This window comes from Cyrtonyx montezumae, unplaced genomic scaffold, assembly GCF_038088225.1.
Source record: "Cyrtonyx montezumae isolate F1298 unplaced genomic scaffold, pur_monq_1.0 scaffold_36, whole genome shotgun sequence".
In the NCBI taxonomy this organism is placed as follows: domain Eukaryota; kingdom Metazoa; phylum Chordata; class Aves; order Galliformes; family Odontophoridae; genus Cyrtonyx; species Cyrtonyx montezumae.
In genome coordinates, this window is record NW_027072041.1 from 6,677,416 (window position 1) to 6,705,065 (window position 27,650).

The following is a 27,650-nucleotide window of genomic DNA, read 5'->3' on the forward strand; positions in this document are numbered from 1 at the left end:
TCACCCACAGGATACTGACAGAAAATGCCCCCTCTGAATGCCAACGTATCTTCAGAATGTATCGCGTAAAGGTCAGATCTTTAAGCCTCACTCTTGCGAGAAGCTGAGAATAACATCCTTTCATCGGAGCCGCTTCCAAGAGCAGATTCTGTCCCCTAAGTACAGCCAGCAGGAAGAAACCTTACATTATGTCACATTCGCTAACTACAAACATGACGCATCTCCGCCGCGGCCACGGCGCGAGGTGGAGGAGCAAAACAAGAAGACGGCGGGCTCCGAGCGACCTGACAGCACCGTATCCCACGCCGTTTTCGGGATGCCCGGCGACCGACGCCGGGCCAACCCCACGGGACGGCGGCGCCTCACTCCCAGCGGCGCCGCGATCGCTGCACGCCGCCCGTCCGCCGGGGGTCGCCCTAACCGCCCTCGGGCGCCGCTGCCCCTCGTTAGCGCGCGGTCCCCTCGGTGGGCACGGACAGGCGGCCGCCGTCGAGCTGGCCGGGGGCAGGGCCGCCCCTCCCCCCCCCCCGCATCTCCTTTCCCTTCCTCTCCGAGGCCCTCGCTCCCGCCGCGCCGCCACCCCGCGCGCAGGACGCGGCGGGAGCAGCAGCGCGGCAGCCGACACCACCCCACGTTACTTTGATTGACAGCTGAACAAATGTTTCCCCTGTTCGAACGCCGACGCTATGGAACGGCGGCGATCTCAAAGCTCCGCCTCGGGCGGCGGGGAAACAGGAGACGAGAAACCCGGCCGGCCGCCTGATTGGCCGTGGGCTCGCGAGACGTCAGGCTCCCACGTGGGAGCCACCCCCCTTTTCATCTCCCCCGCCCTCCCTCTCCGGGCCCCTGTGCTCATTTGTCAGCGGCGAAATGATGGGCATTACTACAGAACAGCGATTAACGCGAGGGCGCCGCTGATTGGTCGCCGGCGACGCCCTTCGTGGGCAGAGCGAGGAGGGGGACACGCGGGGGGGGCGGGAAGCGCCGCGCTGCCCGACGGGACGGGAAGTCCGCCGGGCGGAGGCGCGCGCGAGGGGCGGGGGGGGCCGCCTCCCGGGAGGACTACGGCTCCCAGGGTGCCCCGCGGGCGGCGGCCTTCCGGCTGCTGTGAATATGTATCAGAATGTTAATGACGAGGAGCTGCTAAATTTGGTCAAAGGAGTCACCTCGGCAGAGCGTGCGGTGGGAGCGGCGAGGAGCGGTGGCGCCGGGCGTAGGGCAGGGCTGGGCTGGGCAGGGCAGGGCAGGGCGTGCAGGGCCGAGCCGAGCCGAGCCGAGCCGGGCGCAGCGGGCGCAGCGCTCCGTGCTCGACTGCTTCCCGGAGTTTGGACAGGCGGAGGGAGAAGCAGAAAGCAAAATACAAATAAAACAGCGCGGACCGTACCGTCTTCGTCCTCTCTCTCCCTCTTATTTTTTTCCCTTTTTTAAAATTTTTTTTTAATTATTTTTTAATTTTGTTTTTGAACGACCCGCCCGAGCGGAGCCGCGCGATGCGGTAGCGGCCAGGAGCGGCCCCGCGCCTCGGCCCCGCGGCAGCGCCGCACCGCTCCGCCCCGCCCGGCGCCGCTGCCCCTCCGCCGGCCCTAAAAGTTTGCGGGAGGCGGAGAACTGCGAACGCGGACCTTCGGAGCAGCGCCCCCCGGCCCAGGGGCTCTCCCTGCCCTCCTCCTTCTCTTCTTCCTCCTCCTCCTTCTCTCCTGCCGGAGCGCTCGAAGCGGCGGTGCTCGGAGAGAGCCGCTCGGCGCCGCCCGCCCCCGGGGGATGTGGCAGCGGCCCCCGCGCCCCGGGGACGCCGCCGCCGCCGCGTCTCGCTGCCGCTGCCGCCCGGGGTGCCCCGCTAGCCCCGGGGCGGCGGGGCCGGGGCGCCCCTTCTTATCGCCGCGCCCCAGCGCTGAGCGCTGAGCCCTGAGCGCGGCCGCCAGCTCCCCCCCGCGAAGCGGCGTGGATGATCCGCGACCTGAGCAAGATGTACCCGCAGACCCGGCACCCGGTGAGTGCGGCGCGGCCCGCCGACTTGGAGCCATTTTCTTATTGTTGTCCGCCGCCGCCGCCCCGAGTTGTTGCCCCGCGCGGCCCTCCCGGTTCTCCCCACTCTCCCCCTTCTCCCCACCTCCCTCCTTTATCCGGGGCCGTGTCGGAGTGCGCGGGGCCGGGGGCGCGGAGCGACCGAGAGGGGCTGCGGAACGACCGTGTGTCACTTGCTTGCAGGCTCCGCACCAGCCAGCGCAGCCCTTTAAATTCACCATCTCCGAGTCCTGCGATCGGATTAAGGAGGAGTTCCAGTTCCTGCAGGCGCAGTACCACAGGTAACGCTGCCCGGCGCTTGCCCTCGGGGTGGCCGTGCAGTTGCCGTCCCTCGTGTGTGCCTTTATGGCCGGGGGCGGGGGATGGACGGGCCCTGCCTCTGTCGCGCCGCTCCGGAGCTGTCCGTGCCCCGCGCTGCCTCGCAGCAGCTCGCTGCCTTTCTGCCTCCGGTAACATAAAACCCCGGCGGAAGCGCGACAACTTTTGTGTCCTCGGAGCGCTGATGTGCACTTGCTCCGAGCGGAGCGGGAGGTGTTTGTAAAACTCGTGGAAACGCGAACTTCCCAAACCAGCCCATGGGTTTGTTCCGTGGCTCCTCAGGCTTAATGCCGTAGGGGTGAGACGGTGCGCTGCGCTCTGCCGTCCAGTGCTCTGCTTTAAGTCCGGGTGCAGCGGCCCGGGAGTGAGGGTGTTCCACGGTTTTTCCCGGAGGAGGAAAAGTGCATCTCCTCCATGAACGCCGGGCGGGAGCCGGGCCGTGCCTCTGTCTGCACGCGAGGGAGAGCTGGGAAGGGGGTATCCTGCGTGTGTGTGGGGGGTGTTGGTTGTTGTGTCGAAGCACCCATGCTTTTCTTGTGTTTTGCACAGTTTAAAGCTAGAATGTGAGAAGCTGGCCAGCGAGAAGACAGAGATGCAGCGGCATTATGTCATGGTAAGTGAGCTGCAGAGCAGTTAGAGCATCTGCGAGCGCAGTGTGCTGAGACCGAGATGTACTCAGGTTGCTAGAGGCGAGCAGAGAGATGACAGCAAGTGCTGCTGCTGTGGGGCTGCGTCAGTGCTCCCGTCGTCAGTTCTTAGTTCAGGGGTTGTAACTTGTTTGCAGCAGCCACGCTCTGTGCAAAATCTGCCGCTTAATGTCCTGAGCAACGGGGGGACGTGTCCTCAGCATGCTGGCACGTCCCTTGCAACTCCAGCAGTGCTTCTGGGGACAACATGGTCACTCCTGCTGGTTTCCCCCCACTGTCATAAAATGCTCTAGGGTAATGCTTTTTTTTTTTTTCTGTACAGTTTTCAGAATTTTGCAGGTATGTCCGTGGCCCTGAAGCCTCCTGCCTTAGGAGAGCTGTTGTTCCTGCACTGCTGTGCATTGCTCTGCTGAACTGGGAATGGCGGGGCTCTGTGTGTGAGGGGTTTCTTTGAGGGCTGTGGGCTGCGTGGCCAAGTGAGGCGCTCAGGAAAATGTCTCCCTGCACATAATTGCATGATGGATTGTGGTGACTCCGAGGAGCCTGTGCTGCCCGCTACCTTGTACATCTACAAAGGATTAGCTGCTATGTGTGCCTGACAAATAACACCCCAGTATCCACAAAAAAAAGAATAAATAATCTTGAAAAACTCCTAACCAGGAGCACAGGCATATGTTAAGGCTTGCATTTGTCTTTTTCATGCCTGATTTGCTTAAGTCCTGGGGATGGTGTGGCACTGAGCTGCACGCTGACCCTGCTCCTTGTGATGGGGGATGTCGAAGCGGCACGTCTTCCTGGCTCTCCAACCAGTGTGCTCCTGCCTCCTTTGCATCCCTGCCATCCAGTCGTAGCTTTTTTGTATTTTTAATTTAAAATATTGAATAACTGTTCTTTGAGTTGTTGCTAATTTATACGCCTGTCTGGCTTCAGGCACTTCAGGCATTTTTTTTGGCATCTTTCATGTGTGCTAGGGAATAAAATCTTCTATGTGTTTTTCTGCTTCTAATCTGTAACTCTGGCTGTGATTACTTGTCGTTATTTTTTTTTTGCTATCCGTTTTTTTTGCTTGTTCTATGGCCATCCTTTGTAGATGTGCCAAGAAGCAACGTAGATAAAGCAAAAAGAATGGGCTACTGCAAAATGCTATCAAATTCCAGGAGCTGTCCTGGCTACTAAATGTTTTTGGGTCTCTGTCTTTGTATAGATGATGTCTGAGTCAGAGCAAATTTTGGAATGGCTGTTGTAATTATAAGGTCTAACAGAGTCATTTTCTTCTTTCTTAGTATTATGAGATGTCCTATGGGCTGAATATAGAAATGCATAAACAGGTAGGTAAATATTTTGCTTTGTGTAAGAACGCTGACTGTAATTTCTTCCATCAGCCTTAAACCAGATGTCTGTTACGTGCGAGTTGCCTTAATTGCATGCTGAAGTGCACAGGAAATTTTCTGTGCTCCTTGCTGGCCTGGATCCCCCTGTATATGGCTGTGTGGAATATAAGTGTGCAGGGGTAGACGTGAATGCAGCCCTGGGCTTCCCTGGCTCTGTGTTGCTGGGACTGCCTTTTTGGAGTGACAGCTGCATTGTTGGGTGTCAAGGGATGTGTGTTTGAATGTGGAAGGGGCTCCTCCTCAGTTAACCAGGGCTGTTTAAAGCTGGACCTACAGCAGCAATCAGTGTGCAGCCATGTTGCTGTCTCCCTCAGGTTGCCTACCTGAACCCTTGTCAAAAAGCACATCTCAGCACCTCATACGTGATAGGGTAAAGGAGCTTTACGGACGGGTGATGGTTTGCTTGGTTCTGTGCCTTGGAGTCTAGAACTTAGGCTGAGATTAGCAGGAGATTGCTGGTATGGAGCATGGCAGTGTAAATCAGAATTTCTTATTCAGTAATGTGTGTTTTTAACCTTCTCTGGAGGAGAATGAATTAAACATCTGACCTCTTTTCCAGTGAGACAACTTTTAATATGGTGGAGTTTAATACTGACAACTCATTTTAGCAAATGGTTGAGCAGTTCACCCGTGTTGCTGGAAAGGGTGAACGACAGAAATAAATGGTTGAATGGCAGAAGAAACACCATCTGACAATTGGCTCGTATGTGTGCTTGTTTAAAGTAGTGCATGTGGAACTTTCACAGAATCTCTGGGTTGTGCAAATAGGATTCCTTTATCTCACTGAGAACTAACTGAAGTCAGATGTATTTTCATGTTTGTTTTATGTTGTGTCTCATTATAACTCCAGTACTACAGTGCTGATGAAGGCCATTTTTGTTGGCACACTGGTACAAAGGCAGAGGGTTCTTCCTGGGGGCAGTTTGCCTCCTATACGGCGGCACTCTGGAAGCCCTGGTAGACGTATAGAGCGTGGGTGCAATGCTTGGCTTGTGTCTGGGGTTGGGTGATGCTGTGGGGTGGAAGGTGCGGGGTGGCGGAACAGCTGGTCTGGCTGGGTCCTGTCTGAAAAGCAGAGTTGGTGTCACGCACAGGAACAATTCACCCAGTCCAGAGTCCCTGCAGGCCACCTACGTGGTGTATTCTTATGTGCTTTAGAAAGCAACCACTGCAGTCTGACTTGTTTGTATTTCTGGGTGCTCTGTTTTTACAGCAATTAGTTGTATGTAGGCTTCAACTAACCGTGCAAAATCGTGTGGGACAGTACCAGCTTGCAAGTAAAATGTGTAATTAGTTGGATTTAAGTAGGGGAAATTTGCTTAAAAGCGATTTTAATTTTTAATATCTAAATGTTCTACGTCAGAAATTGTGTATGATTATAGCAATAAAGATGTCAGTGATATTCTGAAGAAAAGATGAAATCCCTTGCTTCAGCTAAATATGAGGATTACAAAGGACCCAAGTTTTAATTAAACACCTTTTTTCCAGTTCTGCTCAGTCTGTTTGAATTAGTAGTTCAAGTATTCTACTCTCATGAAAAATACTTAAATATTTTGTCAGATGCTGATTCGAATCAGCTGTGGCTAAGAAACTCGCTCACTATCAGTCCTAAATCTGATACTCGTTTGTATCTTCTGTGTCTGCTCTTCCTTGAGTGTTTTTTTTTTTCCTTTCTGCTCTTGCTTCAGCAACTGCAACATATTTCCCATTTTGCTTTGTGATCGTGGTGTTGGGGCCCAATTTTGTGTGTATAGGGAGTTGATTGTTTCATTTGATGTGCGCAAATCTTTTTTGGTCTTCCACTTTAAATTCCCTTCTCTTTCTCTCAGATCTTTGAATTTTCCTCGCCTGAAATTGAGCGATTCACTTTTTTTTTTTTTTCCTTCTTCTATTCCTCTTCCCCCCCCCCCCAGCTTTCTAAATTCAATCATATCAAAAATCCTGAGGGCAGTTTATCACATTATGAAATACAGACAGCCCTGCAAACCACCTACTTATTATATTTTCTTTCTTTTTTTCACTTTAGCACAGAGGCATATCTGTCTTTATTTGTTTTTCTGGGCAGACAGCCTTGGTTCCTCTTAGGTTCTTTTCCAGATGTACTGCTGGATGCCCTTGTAATGGAAAGCAGGCAATAATGCGGAGAAGTTGCCCTTCGGCGTAATTGGGCCGAGTTCTCGAGATCAGGTTAGGCTTATTCACTTACTAGATTTGCGTCTCAAAGGGTTCAAGAGCAGGACTCCCTGGAGTCCTTGGAAGTACCCTAGTAATTGGTGGCCCTGATATTTGAAACCTTTGTGTATTTTTCTGTTAAAGCTTCTGTTCTTCTTGGCTGCTCCCAGCCACAGAGTATTTATTTTTAGAGAAATTTTTCACTGGAACAGAAAATGATGGCTGTGATGGAGTCATGACTCTGTGACTTAGCAAATTGATAAAAGGATAAACGTGGAGCGCGGCGATAGTGTGTGTGCATGCTGGGCGGGGGAGGAGGGGGAGAGAGTTGCTTTCCCACCCCTTGTGTGATGCTCATCATCAGTCATCCTGTGTTGATTTTGATAGAAGACTATTAAAGTGAAACCTATGGGGAATTTGTCATTCTGAAAGGAAAGCTAATGTAATTAGTACCAATTAAAGTACATTTAGTAAATTGGATTTAATCTTAATTAAGCCTGCATAATGTTGCCAATTTTTAACAATTATGTTTGAGAACATAATTAATTTAAATTTTGGTAACTGAGTAAATAGCATTAGACTGTTAGAATTAGTTATTTGTTGGTTTTTTTTCTTTTTTTTTTTTTAAAGACAAGTGTGGGGTGTGTTGTGACATGTGGTGTTATAACCTAAAACATTAAGCTAATTTTTGATATTCTGTACCAGGATCAATAGAGCTTCAAAACACACGTTCAAAAAAAAAAAAAAGGCAGTAGTTTTGGGATTTTTGGTTGCAGTATGAACAGATACTTCCTTTTGGTTGTGAATCTCAGTGTTAGAGTAAAGGAGAATGTGTGAGCGTAATGTAAAGAAGTCCATTTCCTACAGAGTGGCTTTTTCTTTTTTTATTCTTTTTTTTTTTTAATTTTGATGCTCAGTGAATGGTTTATGAATGAATACTTAACATACTGCTCTCTGTTTCTAGATCAACGTTGCTACTTGTTGGTGGTCATTTGGTTTAATTTCTGAAATTAGGCTGTTTTAATGTTATGGTAAACAGTTTATTTAAATTGCTGTAATCAAACATGCTTTCTGAAGGTTTTAATTGAGAATTGTAATTATCACTTAAAATAAGCGTCTGTATTTGGCTCCAGACAGTAGATATTTGTGAATGAGACTGATGGAAGGCATAAGCAGGATACAGCATTCTCTTCTTATTTCCATTCTGTTTTTAGAGGTGGCAGTATGCAAATGCTGATTCTTTCTTTTTGGTCAGGACTCCGTCTTTGAACTAATTCACACGCTGGAATGCTGGATTTCAGCATTTTTAGAGGAAAATTCAGATCTCTTTAGGAGCTGTGTGCTAAAAAATAAATGAAATTACTTCTTAAGATCACAGTAACGAAAAAAAAACAACACATCATTTCAGTTCTATCCATGTAAATTTTATTACAAGACTTGGGCAACAACCATTTGAGTGCTGCTAAAATATTAATTGGATAGAAATGAAAGGGCTCTACTAGCTGATAGGATATCATAATCATAGCTGCAGTAGTCGATGGTAAATGATGATAAATGGCATTAGGAACCTTTTAGCAAACTGTAATAACTATGAGGAGGGAAGCAGTATGGATTTGCATTATATCTGATACCCTGTAGTACCAAGTGGATTGCCAATACTGCTTGTTTAGCATTTTCTAAGGGCAATAGGATATTGATTTCTGACTTACAAGGAACGGCTCTATTTTCACCATTGAAAAGTATTGCAGGTTGTTAAGAAGAAATTGACTTGAAGAGGCCTGACTGCTGCCCATCATGGAGCAAATAAAGCAAAACTGCCGAAGCATGGTGGAGCAGTGAGATGGGGCCCTCAGCAATTTGTTGCTATTAATTTACCATGCTCGACAGCAAATCAATCGGCATCTACTTCATCTGCTGGAGAAAATGCTGTCCAGGGCAGATAAAAGGCCCTGCGTGGTACAGGGAATAGACTGGATTGGCCAAACGGATGCTGCAGTTAATGTGTAAATAAGTGAAATCAAGGCCACTGTTGCCGAGAAAGCTGTTTTTAATTAGGTTGGGGCTTTATAGTGAGCTATTTAAGAAAATAGTATGGAGCTTGGAGAGTAAGGGGAGATTTATTGCCGACTGAGTTAATATATGGGTTGTACGACATCCCAGCCTTGAGTCTGCTCGCTTCTTAAGCCTTAGTAAATTATTTTGGTAAAAGGGTAAAGATGGGAATCAATTTGTTTAATTTAGGGCTGAGTTTTGACCATTTTTCATCTTCACGGCCGTAAAACACATACATCACAGGGAATTGGTTTGTGTATGTGATACGTATGTAGCAGAAAGGCATTCTTTGTTTCATTAGCAGTGGGCTAGGCTTGGCGTGGATGTGTTTGCACATACGTGTGCAGACCTTATTTTTCTAACACAGCCTGCAACTGAATGTATGTTGTCTTATGTCTGAAGAATAGCTGGAGAGCCAGCTAAAATATTACTGGCTGAATTTGTTCTCTATTATAAACAGTAGGAAAGATTTAATAGAAATGCAGGCAGTGAGGAGTCAGAATTGAACTGGAAAACTTAAAAATGAGTGAGATTAGAAGTGGAATTTTAAGACTGCAGCTCACCAAGGAGGAAGAGAAAAACAAGTGGCTTTTCCATCAAAGTCACAAAATATAAAAAATAAATTGCCACGTCGGCTTGACCACTGAGGCTTTTTTGTCTGAGTTTTAGGTTATTTAGCCACTGAAGCCAGTAGAACAGCGTACAAGCCTATGAAAACTTAGAAAACACGCTGTTATGCAGTTAAACCAGAAACCTTTTCCTCTGTATTAACGGCTCAATTCTTAAACAAGGTGTAGTGTTTTTTTTTCATGACACAGATGTTAGACAATCTTTCTGTGCAGAGGACCTGTTAATTACTTAGTTTGCTATTTGCCCTTGTCTGTGCTGTTACTGTTGAAGTAACCTTGCCCCCTTCAATTGCAGAATAAAGTATATTAGGTTGAGAGCCTGTATTCCATCCTGATTTTGCCACTCATAAGGAAAGGAAAATGACATTTTCACCCACTTGTTTTGGCAATTCAGGCTAATGCCTAAGACACAGGAAGTAGTGCAAAACATGCTGAGCAAACTTTTACATGAAGTCGTACATTCTGTTTTTCCTAGCAAAAGGCTGTGCTTGAGTTTGCTTAAACACAAAAGCGTTTCTTTTCCTTTGAAAGATGCTAACTGCTGCAGTGCTGCCTCACTGGCTATGTTGGTTTATGGGCATGCTTGTTATTACTGAGGGAACCAGATGTGACCCTATGACTAGACTTGCCTAACATTTGTGGTATCAAAAATTCTCACAGAAATTTATGGCTTTTTTGTTTGTTTATTTCTTTTCCCTTGCAAGAAATTGTCAACTTTACTGTTTGCAGTCAGGGGATGTTGTTGTGGTGGGAGCCTCCTGCTCTTTACCAGCTGGCAGTGGGGCAGAAGCAAGGTGCTGCAGAGGAGGAGCATACTAGGACATCTGGCTCCTGAACAGCTAGTGCAGCTTCAGGCACAGCCACACTGCTGGAGGAGTGAGGAAAGATGCCATTTAATGTATAATTTCATTTGCAGCGTGCTGTACAATGAGAATTGCTTTCCTTTCAGGGGCAAAGAAAAGTAGTGAAGTCGTTTAATACAGGGAAAAAAAAACAAACAAACAACAGCATTAATTAGCAGAGAGGTTTCAAAATGTGGGTGCTAGGATGCCCAAGCTTTACAGTGTGTATGTTAGTTTGATCCTGCCCTATTGTGTTTATGCATCGTGCAGTAGGTCTTGGTTATATACTCACTGATCTCATTACTGCTTTTCCTAGAGGACCTCTTTCACTGCACAAAATAGACATTAGGAAAGTAGAATTAAGGCTGCAGAGGTGAATGTAAATCTAGCTTAAAAATGTTTGGCTGCTTGGCGCTGCGACTGAAATAAATAGCTTTTAACATAAAGGTTCAAGGATGTGAAATAATCATGACTGGAAGCTGCTCAGGGCAGAGATTCTGTTTTTTTCTTCAGGGTACAATGAGGGAGATGCCCTCAGGTCTATTACAGAATATGTGTAGAAACATAGTTTTTTATTTTTACACATAACACTACCTACATTCAGAGTAACCAATTTGGCCTTACTTGTATTTTATTTTTTTAATGATAAGAGGCATTCCATTTGTAGGAATTTGTGAGAATAGAACAGAGCATTGAGTCTTTAAGAGACGTGTGCCAGCTAGTGAACAGAGGGGTTATAATTGTTACAGAAGTCACTTCTGCTGCTGTCTGCAGATTGAGCACATCTGTTGCCACTGATTTTCAGAAAACCTATTTACTCACAGGGCACAAAGGGAACAGAGCAAAGATGATAATGTGAAACTCGGGAAGTATGAACTGATGCTTGCATCATGTAACAGGTGACGATGTACTTGAAGCTGCACCTAACCATACTCCAGAAATCAATTATTTGAAATAAATTGAAGGTTTGAATGAGAAAGTAATCTTTATTTTAAAATGCAAAAAATATGAGGAGTTCATAAAAGTACCTCTGTTCATATGTGTATTTTTATAGGTTTTGTCTTGGTTCAGGATTATAGTTTCACGTTCCACTGTTATCTAGATGTACTATTTATGTGAAATTTTTTCCTTGATTTTCTTTATCTTAGTGGTGAAACAAATGTAGCATGTTGCTACCTTTTGGCACTGTGTCAAGAGAAGGCATCTGTAACTTTATTTTTTAGTGTTTTTTTAAATGTAATCAAAATATATCACAAGTAGTGACTAGAACTGTATGTAGTTCTTTCTTGCCCGTGTAGATAGGATTTAGACTTACAGAATTATTTTTACTAGCCTATGACAGGTACGTAATGTTCTGGCATTGAACACTGTGATGTTATGGCTGAGATGTTTAAATGTGCAGATGTCAGGCCAGTCAAAGTTATAGTCCCCACAGTAAACTTGAATTGGTCTCTTTATGGTTATGTATTTGTATGGTATGCTCTATTGCCAACTCTAAATGTTAAATCATACCAATCCTCAGAAATATCACAAGATTGGCTGGAAATTAATCATGAGATAAATAATAAATTTGGGGTTCTTTTTATTTCCCTTCTGATTTTAAGCTGCCAAACTGCACTTGGTTCATGCTTCTAAGTTTTTTTTCTCCTGTGTTCTTCCACAATATTTTAGTTTTTGCTTGTAAAGAGTAAAACATCCTAAGATTAACAGTGTAGTCAAGGAAGCTGGTTATCTGATGCAGCTGGCAATTTTTGTTGTAATTTTTTACTCTTGGAAGTGTATGAGCTGCAGTCTACTAAGGAAAAATAATACAAAGGAAAAAGATACACATACACAATTATAATTGCTTGTTAATTTTTTTTTTAGTGTTACATACCATAATGCCACGAATATACTTGTGATTTCCCCATCAATTTTAAGAGGAGAGGGAGCACAGGACACGATGTAGTTTTGAGTGGAGGTTTTCTAACTTGGCCTTCTTCTTTTGGTCTGCTTAAATGATTTCTCCACAGGATCTTATACTGCCAGAGATTTCTGACATTTGCTGGATGAGATTCAACTTCTTCAAAGGAGGAAAAACCTCTCACTATTATGTTTGGGATGTGGAACACTGGCAATGAGAATGTGTGCTTTTTTTTTCTTGTGTTTGCTTTAAATCCTCAGCAGAGCATCTCACAGCTGAACAAAAATCAAAATCTGTCCCTTTCATGCTATAAAGAGTCTGCATACTAATAGGTCCTGCCACTCATTTTTGTTTGGCTTGTATTGTATGCTTGATGCATGTTGTAGATGATCACTGAAAGCATTTAATTTTTAAAAATGTTGTTCTTTCCTCTATCTCAAATGCAATAAACTTCTTACGTATTCGTTCCTGTCTGCACATGTGCCTGGCTTCTCTTGATGGCTTGGGGAGTTTGCTGAGGCAGAAACGTGTCCCTTGTCCTGGTGTACCTCAGAAGGAGCAGTGATAGCTTTGGGACTCAGCTACCCGTGGTAGATGGGCACTCATCTGTGCAGAGAGCTTGGTAAGGCTGATCCTGGTGCATCAGAAGGGCTTCAGTCACTTGTGTGTACATGGGCACAGATTTAAATTTTCAAGGGGGTGGATCTGAAAGCAAAAGGACCCATATCCTCATGTATTTCAGAGTTCAGGCCCCCCATCACAGAGTTGAGATACAGCAGGGAGGAAAATGAATGTGGCCTAGGCTCACCTGAGGTGCTGGAGCGGGAGTGGAGAGCTGGAGGTTCCCACGCCTTCTGATACCACAGCCTTGGCTCCCCATTGGCAACAGGAAGCAGCACAGAGCTTTGGGACCTCTTGGGTGTGCTTCTCCACGGCTGCTTGGTGGGTGATGCCATCATTTGTGCTATTAACTTTGTGGCATTGTTTAAAATTAATTGTTAGAAACAACAATGGCATTTTGGTTACTCATTTTCTTTCTTGTGACCCTTTGCTTCTCAGTAGCAGAGGTGGAACTTAATTGGTGCTCATTCACTGCCTCTGTGAGGCTGTTTAACTCCAAGAGATGAGCCAAATTATGCTGTGGTTTTGGCATCAGGAGGGGCATGGGGATCTGCTGGGTTTTCACAGCATCTGCAGGGTAAGGAGATGTGAGTTCAGTGCTTAAGCTGTATGCGGTACTGTGGGTCTGGAGTGAAAAGCCAATGTTGATATGTGTTCTGTTTCCTGCTGTGGGTACTTTTAAGTGCCTACCTGTGGGCCTGACTGTCTTGGATGTGGGGAGGAGGCCATTTAATGGAAAGCGTGTGACAGATTAGCAGCTGTGGTTTCTCCGACTGTGAACTCACAGTCTACATCCCTTTGTGAAAATCTTTGAACATTTTCTCCCTCTCTGAAATGGTGGTGATATTTACATGACAGGAGTGATGTAAGATTTAATTTGCTAACTTCCATTATTAGATGGGAGGCTCTAGAGAGTCACAGAATATTGAATGAATATATATTTGCTGTTGAAGGAGGAGGACTTCTTCCATGCCAGCTTTGTAATGAGGTCCAGCAATGCCCTAGCTCAGTGGGCCCTAGTAGCCCGAGCTTTGTCCTTATGCCCTGGAAAGTACCAGAGGGAAACAGTGGAGATGCAAGAGTTGTTCTCCTGCATGCTCCTGCATTAACTATATTTGGAGTTTGGAAATGGGGGCTGGTCCTGTGATAGCATCTCGAGAAGAAAATCAAAAGCAGCATGAAGAAAGCTGACCAAACCTCTCTCCTTTGAATGAGGAGGCAAAGAACAAGGAATGATTGGAGGAAAACAGTTAATAAGTTTTCTTCTCACGTCTTCTGCTTCCCTGCGGTACCATTCACTCTGTATGACGTCCATCCAGCTTCACAGTACCCCCTTTGAAGGATGGCACTGTGCTGATGTGCAAGAGAGTCAACTACAACACCACTACTGTCTGCTCCTTGTAATTTCATAAAGCACGTGACTTGGTACAAATTAAAATCTGTGAAGATATCTGACCAGAGTGTTTGAATGGAACAAGGAAGTTGGACAGACTTCATACATAAAATATACTGATATAAACATACAGAGTCTATTATCACAGAGTAGATAATGTGTTCTGATGCTGGGTTTAACCAGTTGATTTTCTGTCTTAATTGCAGAAGGCTGTTGCATTCTGAATAGGTTGTTTAATTACAATTTCTCCCATTATTTCATAGCTTCTGGAGATGACCTCTCTGCTTTTTCTCTTATTGTCCCTCTAAACTGAACAAATAAATAAATCCAGGAATTGATGATGGTCTTTTTATTTGTTGCTCTAGACCAGTAATTGTGGAAGAAGCGTTGACTTCTCTGAACATCAGAGAACTTTTATGTTGGAGTTGTTTGCTGTGGAGGTGTTACTCTTTAAAAGTGAGTCACATATAGATTCTTGGTTTAAGTCAGTCAACAAAGATGGGTGTTAAATGGAGCAAAACTAATATTGTGTCTTTGACAGCGGTAACAGGAGAAAGTCATTTTCCATGCATCTGTAGAAGGCATTTCTCTATATCCCTCTCACAACTTTCCTTGGTTTATCTCCACAGACTGGTGACACCAAAATACTCATGATATGTCCCTTGTTGGCAGCATAAGAAAAATCTTAGAATTATGTGCCTGTGGCGTTCTTGAAGTTTCTTGGGAAGCATTCATGTCTGAGATTCTTTCTAAAACAGCGTTTAACTGAGGGTAACAATTGTAGATAAAGATGTAGATAGAGATAGAGAGCACCACAGAACTGTGAAAGAGTCCCCTTGAGCATGTATGTGGGGTGGTTTTTTTCTGAGGTTGTGGGTTTCCGCTGAAGTGGAGTTTTAAAACACATATACAAGATGCTTTTTGAACTAGCATCACTTATTGTTACCCATTTTCTCTGTTATGTCAGACTTTACTTTGACTAAACAAATGTCCAGCTTCTTGGCATATTCAGGCTTTTTTGTTTGTTTGTTTTTCCAAGTATCCCTTAAATCAGATAGACTTATATGCTTTCTAAATGTGTGAAGTTAGGGTACTTTTTCCTGAATTTAGATGAAATTTACTTGGCTCTGTTTTCTACTTAGAGGTTAGGTTGTCATTTCTTCTGAAGTGTTGATTTCTTTACCAAGGTTTTTTTGTTTTTTTTGTTTTTTTTTTTGGTGTGTGTGTGTGGGTGAGAAGGATCCTGGGATAATCTCAGTTGATGTGTTTTCAAGGAAAAACGGTGCTGTAATTATGCTTTGTATTAAGGGTTCTGTGATCTCTTTAAACCTGCAGCAGAACCTGGAGAGATTGCAAGTCTGTAGACACTGGAAATACTTCTCAATAAGAAGAGAAGCTCAAAGCTCCCAGGTAGCTGTGATGCAGCTTCCAGAGTCTGGGTCTTGTGGAGTTCTGAGTGAAAGTTTCTGGTCTGTGTGGTCAGAGACCTCAGACCATCCTCTTTGACCACTCTTTCATGGAATCACAGAATGGCTCGGGTTGGGAGGGACCTCAAGGATCATGAATCTTCAGCCCCCAAGTCGCCAACCTCCCCATTTAATACTAGACCAGGCTGCCCAGGGCTTCATCCAGTCTAGCCTTGAACACCTCTAGGGACAGATGTGTTGAACAACCTCTCTGGGCAGCCCATTCCAGCACCTGACCACTCTCATAGTAAAGAATTCCCCCCTGACGTCCAACCTAAATCTTCCCTCCCTCAACTTAAAACCATTTCCCCTTGTCCTGCTGTTATCTACCCTTTCAAAGAGCTGATTGCCCTCCTGTTTATAGGCTCCCTTTAGGTACTGAAAGGCTGCAATTAGGTCACCCCGTAGCCTTATTTTTTCCAGACTGAATGAGCACAACTTCCTCAGCCTGTCTGTGTAGGGGAGGTGCTCCAGCCCCATGATCATCTTTGTGGCTCTCCTCTGGACCCTCTCCAACAGCTCTGTCTTTCTTGCACTAGGGACTCCAGACCTGGATGCAGTACTCCAGATGGGGCCTTACAAGAGCAGAGTAGAGAGGGGCAGTCACCTCTCTGTCCCTGCTGGCCACTCCTTTCCTGATGGAGCCCAGGATACCATTTGCTTTTCGAGCTGCAAGAGCACACTGCTGGCTTATGTTAAGTTTTCCATCCATCAGGACCCCCTGGTCCTTCTCTGCAGGGCTGCTCTCCAACACTGCTCCTTTCAGTCTGTATAGATGCTTGGGATTCCTCCAGCCCAAGTGCAAAACCTTGCACTTTGCTGTGTTGAACCTCATTAGGTTCACCCAGGCCCACCTTTCAAGTCTGTTGAGGTCCCTCTGAGTGGCATCCCTTCCTTCTGCCATGTCAACTGCATCACTCAGCTTGGTGTCATCAGCAAACTTGCTGAGGGTACACTAGATTCCGTTGTCAATGTCATTGATATAAGATGTTAAAGAGCACCAGTCCAAAGACAGACCCCTGGGGGATACCGCTCATTACCGACCATCACCTGGACATAGAACCATTAATCACCACCCTCTGTCTGCAGACCTTCAACCAATTTCTTTTCCATTGGGTGGTCCACCCTTCAAATCCACATCCCTCCAATTTGAAGATAAGGGAGTAAGACCACGTCAAAGGCCCTGCTCGAGTCTAGGTAGATGACATCAGTAGCCTTCCCCTTGTCCACCAATGCTGTCACTCCATCATAGAAGGCCACAAGATTGGTTAAGCACATCTCTTTGCTAAGACAGTGGAGAACTGCTGTGGGTCCTTTTGTACCACCAGCCTGTATGACGAGCAGGATAAAGGCAGGAGTGAGCTTGCAATGTTTGGGATGAGCTGAGCAATTAATCATGGAGCTGAAGAGATATACTGAGGGTAGCTCATAGAGAAATGTTGAGGTTGTGGGTGTGTCTTAACTTTTATGCTCCTTGAAGGCTGGGACACCTCAGGTAGTGCTGCCACAGCATGTTGCTTTCACTGGGTAGTGAGTGTCAGCTCAATCACCTTTAGAAGAGTCGAACATAAACCTTCCTTCAAAGCCTGAACACAGCGTATTTCTCTTAAGCAAACAAAAAGACTCCAATAGTAATAACAGTCAATAAAACACAAAAAAGCTGGATAAGGCAACATCCTTAGTTCATCTTAGTTCAGCTACTTTACTGTCTGCTAAGAATACTTGTATCTCTGGAGCGGATCTAGAGACTAGGAGATCCAGAGGAAAGCTGTTGGGTTTGCACAAACTGCTTAATGTTTCAGAAAGAATAGAGAAGTTGTGCTGTTGCCCTGGAAGGACTGTGGTGTCCTGGGAAGTGTTGTTCTGGGTTCCATTTCTTGTCCCAGACCCATTTAGATATTTTAGCCCATGGTGTTGTTACTGAGTACAGTGGTTGGAAAAAGAATCTGGTAAAGGGACTTTCCTTCTGCAGTGGTAGAACAGGGATTATTTCCTTCACGGAAGCCTATTAGGTAGGGTGTGCTCCTAGGAGGTGGGAAGGAGAAGTAAAGAAAGAATTAATATGTATGTATGTAATGCTGTGATTAAATTCTTTAACCACTAAGCTGTTACATAGAAGTTTCTCTCTTATCCACCCTTTTTTTTACATTTTATAAACATGTCTGCTGCTGTTTCATGTGAGAATCATTCTGGCAGGGGTTCTCAGCTCCCTTGGGGACATGGGTGGAGAAGTGCTGAGTTGAAGGGAAGTGTTTGCCCAGGCTTGGTTGTGAGCTGGATGCCAAAGACACTTCTGAACATGTCTGGAAAGAGGACCCAGAAGTACTTAATGGGGAGCACACTCCTGTGTGTTTTTGGTTACTGCAGTGTGGTGTGATCCCTGAGAAGGGAAGAGAGTAGGGAAAGTTCATAGTTGGACTGTGATGTCTAAACTCAGTCTTTTTATGTGGGATGACATTTTTTTTAAGATGCATAATGTATGTTTGTGTATCTACAGGTGTGGTTAGGTGCCATCTTGCTCTTTGGAATTCCTGAAAATCTTGAGCATTTATCTGTTGTCTTTCTGCTTGAATTAGGAAACTTGTCTGTTTAGGCACTATTAAAAATCTTGTTACATATTTTCTTGAGACTTCACCTGTGGCCTCCACTGCCTCAGTTCTCTGGGAATTGGAAAAATACTATTTCCTGAAGCATCACGTAGCACAGAGGAGTTTTTGGAGACCGATGCATGTTAAGAAACGGGTTATGAGATAATATTACATGGGAGTCACTTAGAAAGGGCTGTGTTTATCTCTCTAGACTGTAAGATGCTTGGGGCAGGCTGCTATTTCCCAAGACAGTTTTGTCCTCATTTTGTCTCCCATGTGAGTTCTGCTGTCTTTTCCATCACAGCTGCAATTAGCAAGCTCCAGTGACGTGCCTTTTGGCAGTATTGCAGACGGTACTTTAATTTGTATTAAGGAGGTTTGTTCCTTGGTAATCTGTCTTTTCAGCCCTTGTTCTCCACCTGGAAAATGGGATAATACTTTAACCTGGTTGGTTTTCTGGGGGGGAAAGGCAGAACAACAAGAAAAACTTTCTAACCTTCTTGGAGCTTGCCCCTAATTTATTTCTTTATGCCTCCTGTCCCCTGAGACCAAGAGCCTGCCCAAACGTCGGCAGATGCCAGAGTTGGGACTTAACTACTGTATAGCCAGTGGCTGCGGCACTGTGGGGTCTTGATTCTCTGGTATAAGCAATGGTATTGTAAAGATGAGGAAAACACAGGTTTTGCTGAGGTCTTCCACACCTCCTCATTCCAGACAAATATAGTAGGCTGAGATATTCTCTTTTTAACTTCATTGGAATTTCTGCCTGCTGCTTTACGTACTATGAATCTGTAAAAGGCTATCTTTTGATTTATTTGTTGCAGAGATCGGCAGTAGTTAAAGGCAGTATGAGCTGTCAAAGGTGAGGCAAACCCATTTAGTACTAAACAGTGAGGATTGCAGCATTGCTTGAATCTTCACTTCTCAGATTGTGAATATCCCACATGTGTGAGAAGCTATAAATGTTCTGAGGCTAAAAGGAAGTTGGACTTAGAAAAAGAAACAATAGTTAGTAGACTGTTTACAGTACAGAATAGGGTGTTTGGTGTTTTCCTCTGAAACACTGCTGTGCTTTTCCACCTTGCTGAAGCAAAGTTGTGTAAAACAGATCAGTGTCTCTGTGTGAGCATCCCACTTGCCACTACCTTCCTGGTTAGTCTTACTGAGAAAGGTGGTAATTTTGGGTGCAGAGCAGCTGTTCAGGACCTGGTCTCTTCCCTCCTAGTCTAGTTTAGTCTGAAGATGTGGGAGAAGCCTAATTTACAGCCAGATCAAATTAAATCTGGTGAGGTTTTGCAGTGCATTTATGGCTGTGGGCTTCACCGAATGAAAATGGCATGCTTATTTAAAATGTTCCTTAAAAGTCTTGAATTAAAATAAAGTGCTTTAAGGTACATGGAGATACATGTATCCAAAGGTACAACTGAAGTGCTTGCAGATATTTGATAACCACCTCTGGACAGATTTGCTTGGGTCCTGCTAATAGCAGCTTGGGAGGCCAGGGGTCAGCAAGGGCAATTCTGCAGCTAGTTTCAGCCTCAGTTTATTGGTCATGAGCTGAGGTTATACCTGTGGTGGCAGAGTCGATGCAGTCCTTGTTGGTGACTGTTACAGAAACGTTTTTCTCACTTCTCTTTCCTTTGCCTTCGCCTACGCAACATGGTATGTTGCAGTAGTAAAAACTGACTTTTTCAATAAAGAAATCAGTCATTTTAAACTGCCTTCACTTTATATTAAAGGTTAATATTTTCCAACTTAATTCTTTTATCTTCACTGAAGCTCACACAAAGAAAGCACAGTCTGAGCTATCCACTAGTCATCAAACATATTTCCCTTCCTCCTCCCCCTGACTTTTTCCATTGTCTTTGTGAAAAACAGACAGGGATTATTCATGAACAGGTTTGCAAACAAACTGTGGGTAGTTCAGTGATGTTAAGGTTTCCTTTCTTGTATTCTGGCAAATTTCTAATGCAAACAGAATAGCACAACTAAGTCTCTAATTGTCATGGGAAACTACAGTTATGAAAGGGAATAATTATAATAGTTTGTGCAAAACAGGCTCTCATAAACAAAAATAGATACAACCTCTGTGAGTTTTTGTGGATACAAATATTAGGATTCAAACAACTATTTTTCATATGAACACTTGCCTGAAACCTTTTTAATTAAAATTGTGGAGAGATTACTGGCCTAGCTAAGTAAATATGAAATTAACAAGCCCAAAGACTGCATTTTGGTAAACCATAGAATTACTCCATGGCAAAAAGCCACAGATCCATTAAAAAAAAAAAAAAAAAAAAAAAAGCATGGAAATGTGGTTATGCTGTCTACTATAACCAAAAAAAGCATACATTGCTTTATGAGTGTGTTTTTTTCAGAGTTTCAACCACAACACTTAGTTATTTCATCTGACCGCTACCAGGCTAATATGCACACTGTTCATTTTCACCAGTTTTTATTTCTTATTTTGAACTCACTGTGCAATTGTGCATGGGTGACTTGGTTTACCATATGATCTCATAAGTGGCTGCAAGGACTAGTCAAAACTTGCAGCTGGAGCATATTGCTGTACTAACACGGGAGGTAGAAAGGTTGTTCTGTGGTTCATGGGAGCATATTGGGGTTGCAGCATGGTGGAGGAAGTGAAACGAAGCCTTCCCACGCCTGGTGATGTCTCGGTATCTGTCACAAGGCAAGCACAGCTTGCCAAGAGCACCGTGCTGCGGTTTGCTCTTCTAACCATGTTCTTGTTTTCTGACTTGAAGGAGAAGGGTGTTGAGTGTTCACAAGGAGCCTTGGCACAGTGATTTTTGGTGTCTGAGACTGCAGTTGTCTGTGCTCCTCAAGCTGGCAAGAAGTGGCATTCATAATGAAGGGGGTGATCCAGTGTTTGCCTTTATGTCATATTATGTTCTTTTGGTTTACCCACAGTAAACTGGATCTGGGAATGAGATTTGCATTTTAAAAAATGTTTTTGGGGTTAGTTTTAACTTCAGTATGATCCTTGGTTCACTCAATGGCCTTTGCAGCACTGACAGCACAGGGGTGGTGAACAGGAGCAGCTGGATTATGTAGAAGTGGCCCCCTTCAGAGTCAGTTATATACCACTGCATGGGGAAGCTACAGACAAAGCCTTCCTTGATCTTATCTCCCAGGAGGATGGAGCACCACTGGTGAGACTGCTGTGTTTTGGACCCAGCTGCTTGCAGGGGAGTTGTGGTGGTGAGCTGGACAGTGACGGAATCCTGTTTGAGTGATGAAAAGAATGTGTTTAAGGAGAAATGTGTTGATATTGCTATCATGCAGTGAAAATGTTTATAGAATCGATCACTTACCCCTTTCATTTCCTTGCATTTGACCTACTTTCTGTGTTCTGGATGTTTTTATTAAAGACTGTGTATGCAGAATGATGAAGAGCATTCTTTAACATATGGTGTATCTTTAGCATTTGTCTGAAATTAATGCAGTTCATAGTAGCTCCCCACACAAAGTGTGATCTCACAGGGAGTTACAGCACTGGAAGAGGTTTCATGAAATCTACATTTCCCCACCAGATCATTCTCCATTGCTCCAAACCTCCTGTTCACTATTTATAGCATTTTCTTAAATTTTGTGTTTCTCTAAAAAGTTCATGTTAAGTTGAAATCCTTCGTGGATGAAAGGTATTTGAAAACTTCAATAATCGTGCCGTAATTTCAAGATGAATGTCATTTAGTGATGCTTGACTCAGAGTCTGTCCTGGCATGAGTTTTACTGGGGGAATGCCATTCAAATGAATTGAATATCAAGATGTACTTAGTGTATCCAGCTGTCTTGGACAAGTGAATTTCCTGGATGTATTACACATTCATGTCTTACAAGTGTCTTAACATTTGCTTTGCAAATGTATCCTCTTAGAAGGTTAAAAGGAGTATTGTAAACTGCCTGATTATTTTAGATGTACTTCACTAGTGAAACTACCACTTGTTAGATATTCACATTTTGAAGGATAAAATTACCTGTTCTTTCCCTGTCCTCCTCCACTTAAGAGAAAAATAGTAAGTGCTGCAGGAAACTCCAGTTGCAGAAATGCTGAAATTGAAACAGAGTTATTGTGAGCAGAGGCAGTTATGATCCACAGTGATTGAAATTATAAGCCCTGACAATTCATATCAATATTTTCTCCACAATGGGAGTTAGAGCTGCAGACTGTTACTTTGTGGTTGCTCACAGAAAAGCAAGCAGCTTTTTGCTGCAGCAGGAATGCCTCCCTGTTAATGATGGCAGTGCACATGTTGCTTCGTGCGGATATGAAGCAGTGTAGTCTGAATGGTGGAATTGTAAGCAACACTGGAACACTGAGGATTTGTTTCTAGGTGGATCTCATCTTTTCAGCTCCATAATACTATCTCACCTTCTCTGTGGGCAGCCCACCCTAGTAAAAAGGAACTGGCATCCTGACTGGCCGTATCACTGTGTGTGGTGTGGATTAAGTCCTGAGTGGCAAGATTGGTGACAGCTCGGCCTAGATAGCCTACCCTGTGAGTGCTGTGGTGTGGAAATTCATGACTGGTACTTCTGTAGGAGTGCGGTACTGTCATCTCAAAATAGGAAGAAATCAAGAATCAGTACCCAAAGCTGAAACCTGCAATTAGGTTGAGAGTAAAAGGACTTGGGCTCTGCTGCACTTCTTTAGTGTTTATATATTTTTCATTTTTTTTGTCCAGTGCTGCTTAAAAAAAAGTTCTTCGTACGTGGGAAAAGGAGAAGGTGTCTTAAATGTAATCTGATTCTCAGATATTCACATGATTCTAGTAGCTGGGACTTAATAAAATGCCATCAAGGAGTATGAAACATAGTTATTTTCTGGAGGGATCAACTTCTACTGGGTTTAAAAATTGAGATGGTAACATGCTTTCTTTGGGTTTTTGTCTTTACCAAGATCCGAAAGTTGATGTTTGATTATAGCTTTACTGTAAAATCCACTGCAGTATTCTTTCATCTCTTCAGGGGTATTATTAAAATGATATGTTTTTGTGTACTGGTTTAAAAAAGATTTTTATCTACTAAATTAAATGCAAAAATCTGTTACTTTAATGTATGGAAATTACATCTGAGTATTGCTCATTATCATAATACAAGAGGAAGGTGCAGAAGAAAAGGAGTTAAAATGTTTCTTTAGCATAGACTACCTTTCCTTGAATAAATAAGAATTGTTTGCTAGATTTCTTAACTAATTCATAATGGTACATGGTATAATGTGGAATCTCTGGGTAGGTAGAGGAGGTGAAGGATTGGAGTTGAAGTTTGACAGTTTTCTGGCAGATTCTCGTAACTATACCTAATAAATACACTGCACGCAAATTTTGTGATCCCTACATAATCATTTGTAGAAGCAACCATAAAGGAATGCTATTATCAATGAATCAAACTGATCATGTGCTCCAACTTTCATGGATTGTATAGGTAAGGTGGGTAAGCAAAAGCAACCATAAGTGGAAAAGAAGTATCTGCATTTTTGAAGTAAAAGCCTGATTCCTAGTATGGAGATGAGTTTGGAAGGAATAAACCAAGTTCAGTAGTCACAGTGCTTTTCCTGTTTTTATGAGGGACTTGGCTTTTTTTATTTTTAAGCATTTTAATAAGTTCATCGCTGATCTCTGTGTATAGATCATTGAAATCTGGAATGGCAAAACACTTGCTAGAGAAGCTTTATACATATGCATAGATTTTTCTTTTGTCTGGGCAAAAGCGGAATATTTTGTGTTAACACTGGCTGCAGTGTTTTCTTCAAGTTTCAAGGCTGAAACAGTTCAACTTTATACACATAACGGGAAGTCTGGCACCATCTTTGTAGTTCTGAGCCTTGATAGCTTATCCGTTTCCTAGTGATAACTCTGGAAGCATGCTGTTCCAAAGTAAGCACTGAAACCAGAGAAAGTTGGTAGGATAATGGTGGCCCGTAGCCTCTTCTGAATCTTCCTTTGTGTGTGCTTGCCAAGGAAGGATTATTGCTTAGGTTTGGGAGTGAGAGCTGGATGCTTGAAGCAATTCTCTTTTGTAGAGGGAAAATGGTTTTAGTATTTCTTTTTTGGTAATGTTTTAAAAGAACATCAGTGTTTCCTTTCCTGATCATGCTGTGCATAAATTTTAAAAGCATGGTTCTTTTTGGATTGCTGTAGTTGAGGTGTTCAGCCTTTTGCAGAAATGCTGTCTCGTTAATATTTTTCCAAGACAGGTAAGGACACCTCAAGGTAAGCATAAGCCCACTGAGAATAGGTTTTGACTCTCTCTTTGACTCTGTTGATTCTTTACGATGTATGGATTGAAACTACTGATCAGCAGTATTTCTCTTTGATTACTTCTCCTACTCCTGAGAAGCAGAACACGAACTTGTGTTGTAAAAAATAGGGGATGCACTGCATCTGAATAATTTAATTGTATTATATATTATTATTATCTATGATATTATATATATATGTATACAATATAAAATATAATAATGTGAACTATATTGTGTTTATTATATATATTATACATATTACTAATCAATTAATTAAAAGTAGGCTCTAAAAGCACTTTGTACATGTATTTGCAAGTATAAGCAAAGACTGGCTTATATCATTTCCAGCAGGAGCAAAAGGACTGTGGTCAGGCTGTTTAGAGGACTAGCAAGGGGAAGGGTCAAGTGGTAAGAGAATAGTGATTGTGCACGTGCAGCTGCATTTCAGCGATTGGGGCAGACATTAGCATGGGAAACTCTGACCTAATTACAATTATATGAGGGACACAAAAGACTGAGCTCAGGGCTGTAGCTGCCTTAGTGTGATGCCACAGGTTTATAAGCTTAAAAGAAAAAAGCTTAAGTAAGCTTGAAATAGCCTCCATAAAACTCAACTATAAAGTCAGATTCCTTTAGTCGTTGGAGAAAGCTTGAAACTTCTCTTTCTTATAGTATGAGGCTGTTAACTCACAAAATATGTATTCTTGTGAAATGCCCTGAGGATTGCTGCAAAATAGTGGGGTAATACCTTCTAGAGTACTACAGAACTCTAATGATGGCTGTTCTGAAACAGCACCTTCTTTTAGTCCAGAGAAGGAGACACTGCAAAGTTAAGAGTCTTTTTTTTCTTTTTTGAGCAAGTTGCTTCCCTCTGTCTTGTAAGAGAAGAAGTTGAAGTCAGTTTCTGCCATTTTAAATTCCATTTGCAGCCTTTCTTCTAGATGCTTTCCTACTTGTGGCACAGCAGACAGAATGCATCTTGCAACCTGGCAGCAGCTGGAAGGATTGAAGGTCTATGGGGACTCCAAACTATGCATTTTTGTGCCCATACTTGCATGTGGAAGTCAGTGTTGATGAAAAACATGACTTCCTCAAGTGACAGGCTTCAGGCATCTGTATGTTACCTTACTTAATTTGCTTTTTATTGTCTTAATCATGAATGATTCAATATGTATCTTTTCTTGCTCAGTTCAGCTCCATGTGTTTCTTGAGACATTAAATAAAAGCCATGTCTTATCAGCTCAATTCAGCAGCCCACGGATTGGGATGTGTGTTAGTAAATTGATTCTGAAAATTTTGCTTCTACAGTTTATTGCGTATGTTGCTGTCTTCAGTACTTTTTGTGAAATAAGCACCTAAGTTAATTTATGAATTGTGTAAGTATTGAGTTTACAGTACTAAGTGGGTCTAGTTAGGATGTTTGTTAAAGAAGGTTGATTAGGAAAGCAAGGGGGAGAATATACCAATGTTTATTTAGCAGAGTCTGGTTGTTGCATTTTTAATTGCGTTGCTCATTGCATACAATAAGGAAGAAATTTTCTGTTTAATGTCCCCTTTACTGAAGATCTTTGCCTTCTATTCTCCCTGACTGCAGGGTTTCCAAACAATGTTCCTTTATGGCTGAAGAGGAGTTTTATATTCAGGGCATGCAATATTTTCTCCAGTTCTGTAGAAGTGGAATAAGTGCTTCCAGACAATGGTCTGTGATTAAAACAAAACACATACTTCTTTATGAAAGAAGAGTTAATTTTCTGTGAAATACTAAGATTAGCTTTTTTGCTCGCTTTATTCGGGATCATGATACGTCTCATACAGTGTAATAATGTGTTTTTTTTTTCTTCACTAATTTGTGAAGTGCTTGTTTAGATACTGTGGGTGTGTGTATGAATTCTTGGTAAGCACTTAATAAAATAGATTGATCTTTTTGGCAAAGGGTGCATTGTGTAAAACAAATTAAACTTGAAATAACAGTTGTTTCAGATTATTTTTCTGAAAGTGTAATTGCATATATTCTTTTTCCTAGTGGCTGCTGAAATGGGTTTCCCAATAGTGTTTTATTATTCTGTTTTATTTCCACAATACATATATAGTAGTTTTGTTTCCATTCCACTGACAGGCCTATAGCCTCCAGTGGTTATTCTTTACCAGCAATTTTTTATAATTGTAATAACTATGGAACTTCATGAAATATAGTAGAAATATTTTTCCTGAACTTTATGTACTATAAATAAAATCCCAATTTCCTTTTTTTTTTCTCTGCTAAGAAGAAATGCATATGAAAATTTTTTAAGCAACAAATGGATTCTCAACTCCCTGTGTGTTAGAACATTTCTGTGTGTTTCAATATCTGAAGTTTATATGACTCCTCCTTCTCTCTTAGGCTCCAATTGTGCTAAGATTTGGGATATATGCTAGAATACTTAGTGAGGCACTTAAAACATGTTCCCGTATTTTACTATGTGCTTAGGTCCCATTTCAGTGGTGTGCAGCAAGGTGAATCAAACCAAATGCATTGGTGTTACTTGAAAGAGGCTCAGGAGTATAGTGGTCTATTGCTTGCCTCTTCCTTTGTGCTGATGTTAGATGTTGGACACAAACTCCCATTCCAGGCTGGCCTGCCTCCAGAGAACTTCAGTTCAGCCTTGCTTGCAGGCTTATCTGGTGAATATTTTCGAAAAATACTTAAGCTTTTGGAGGATCTTGCATGCTTAGAGGTCAGATTTTTTAAAATGCGTGTTTAGGCAATTAATGATCATTTTAACACTGCTCTCTCATTGCTTTAGTCAGAGTATGTTCAGAGAATTGTGGAACACAGCTGCCTTTGCATTGGATCCTTGTTTTCGTACTGTAGAGGGACTGTTCACTGGTGCAGATCTTCATTCCTTTGCTTGGGTCAGATTCTGGCATAATGATTTTGCTATCTTTTTTTCTTTGCTGTCTTTATACGCAAGAAAAAATACTTATTATCATCATTAATAAATGTTTAACATTGTTATCAGCAGATACTTAATTCTTATTTAAAACAAATCAAAAAAGAGCCACGTAAATCATTATGAAAAGAGCTTAAAACTGTTAAAATAATGTCCTTCATAGGTGTCTCCCAAAGAGAGCAGACCAGTACAAGTTTGCATTAGATAACTGAAAAGACAATTCTGATTCAAGCCTTTGCTGCCTGTTTCTTCCTCATCTTTTCTGGTTCCATGCTGGTGTGTTCCTGTGCAAAACCAAACATCTTTTGTGTTTAGAGAAAAGAGTAATAGAAGTGTCGGTGTTTGTTAACATATTTGACAAACTATGGCAGCAAAAGCTATCCTTTTTATATTTTGGCATGAACAATCGTC

General features: G+C 43.0%; 1 protein-coding gene across 4 annotated transcripts in view; it reads left to right on the forward strand.

Moving 5' to 3' along the window:
- The first annotated feature begins 1,450 nt into the window (after nucleotides 1–1,450).
- The window catches only part of LOC136054336 (transducin-like enhancer protein 4), a 97,552-nt gene continuing 71,352 nt past the window's right edge, over nucleotides 1,451–27,650 (forward strand). For all 4 annotated transcript variants that reach the window (XM_065745562.1, XM_065745563.1, XM_065745564.1 and 1 more), the window contains exons 1-4: nucleotides 1,451–1,990; nucleotides 2,209–2,306; nucleotides 2,893–2,956; nucleotides 4,274–4,318. In XM_065745562.1, coding sequence (XP_065601634.1) covers nucleotides 1,946–1,990; nucleotides 2,209–2,306; nucleotides 2,893–2,956; nucleotides 4,274–4,318 — 252 coding nt within the window. In that variant the 5' untranslated portion in view covers nucleotides 1,451–1,945. The remainder of the gene's footprint in view (nucleotides 1,991–2,208; nucleotides 2,307–2,892; nucleotides 2,957–4,273; nucleotides 4,319–27,650) is intronic.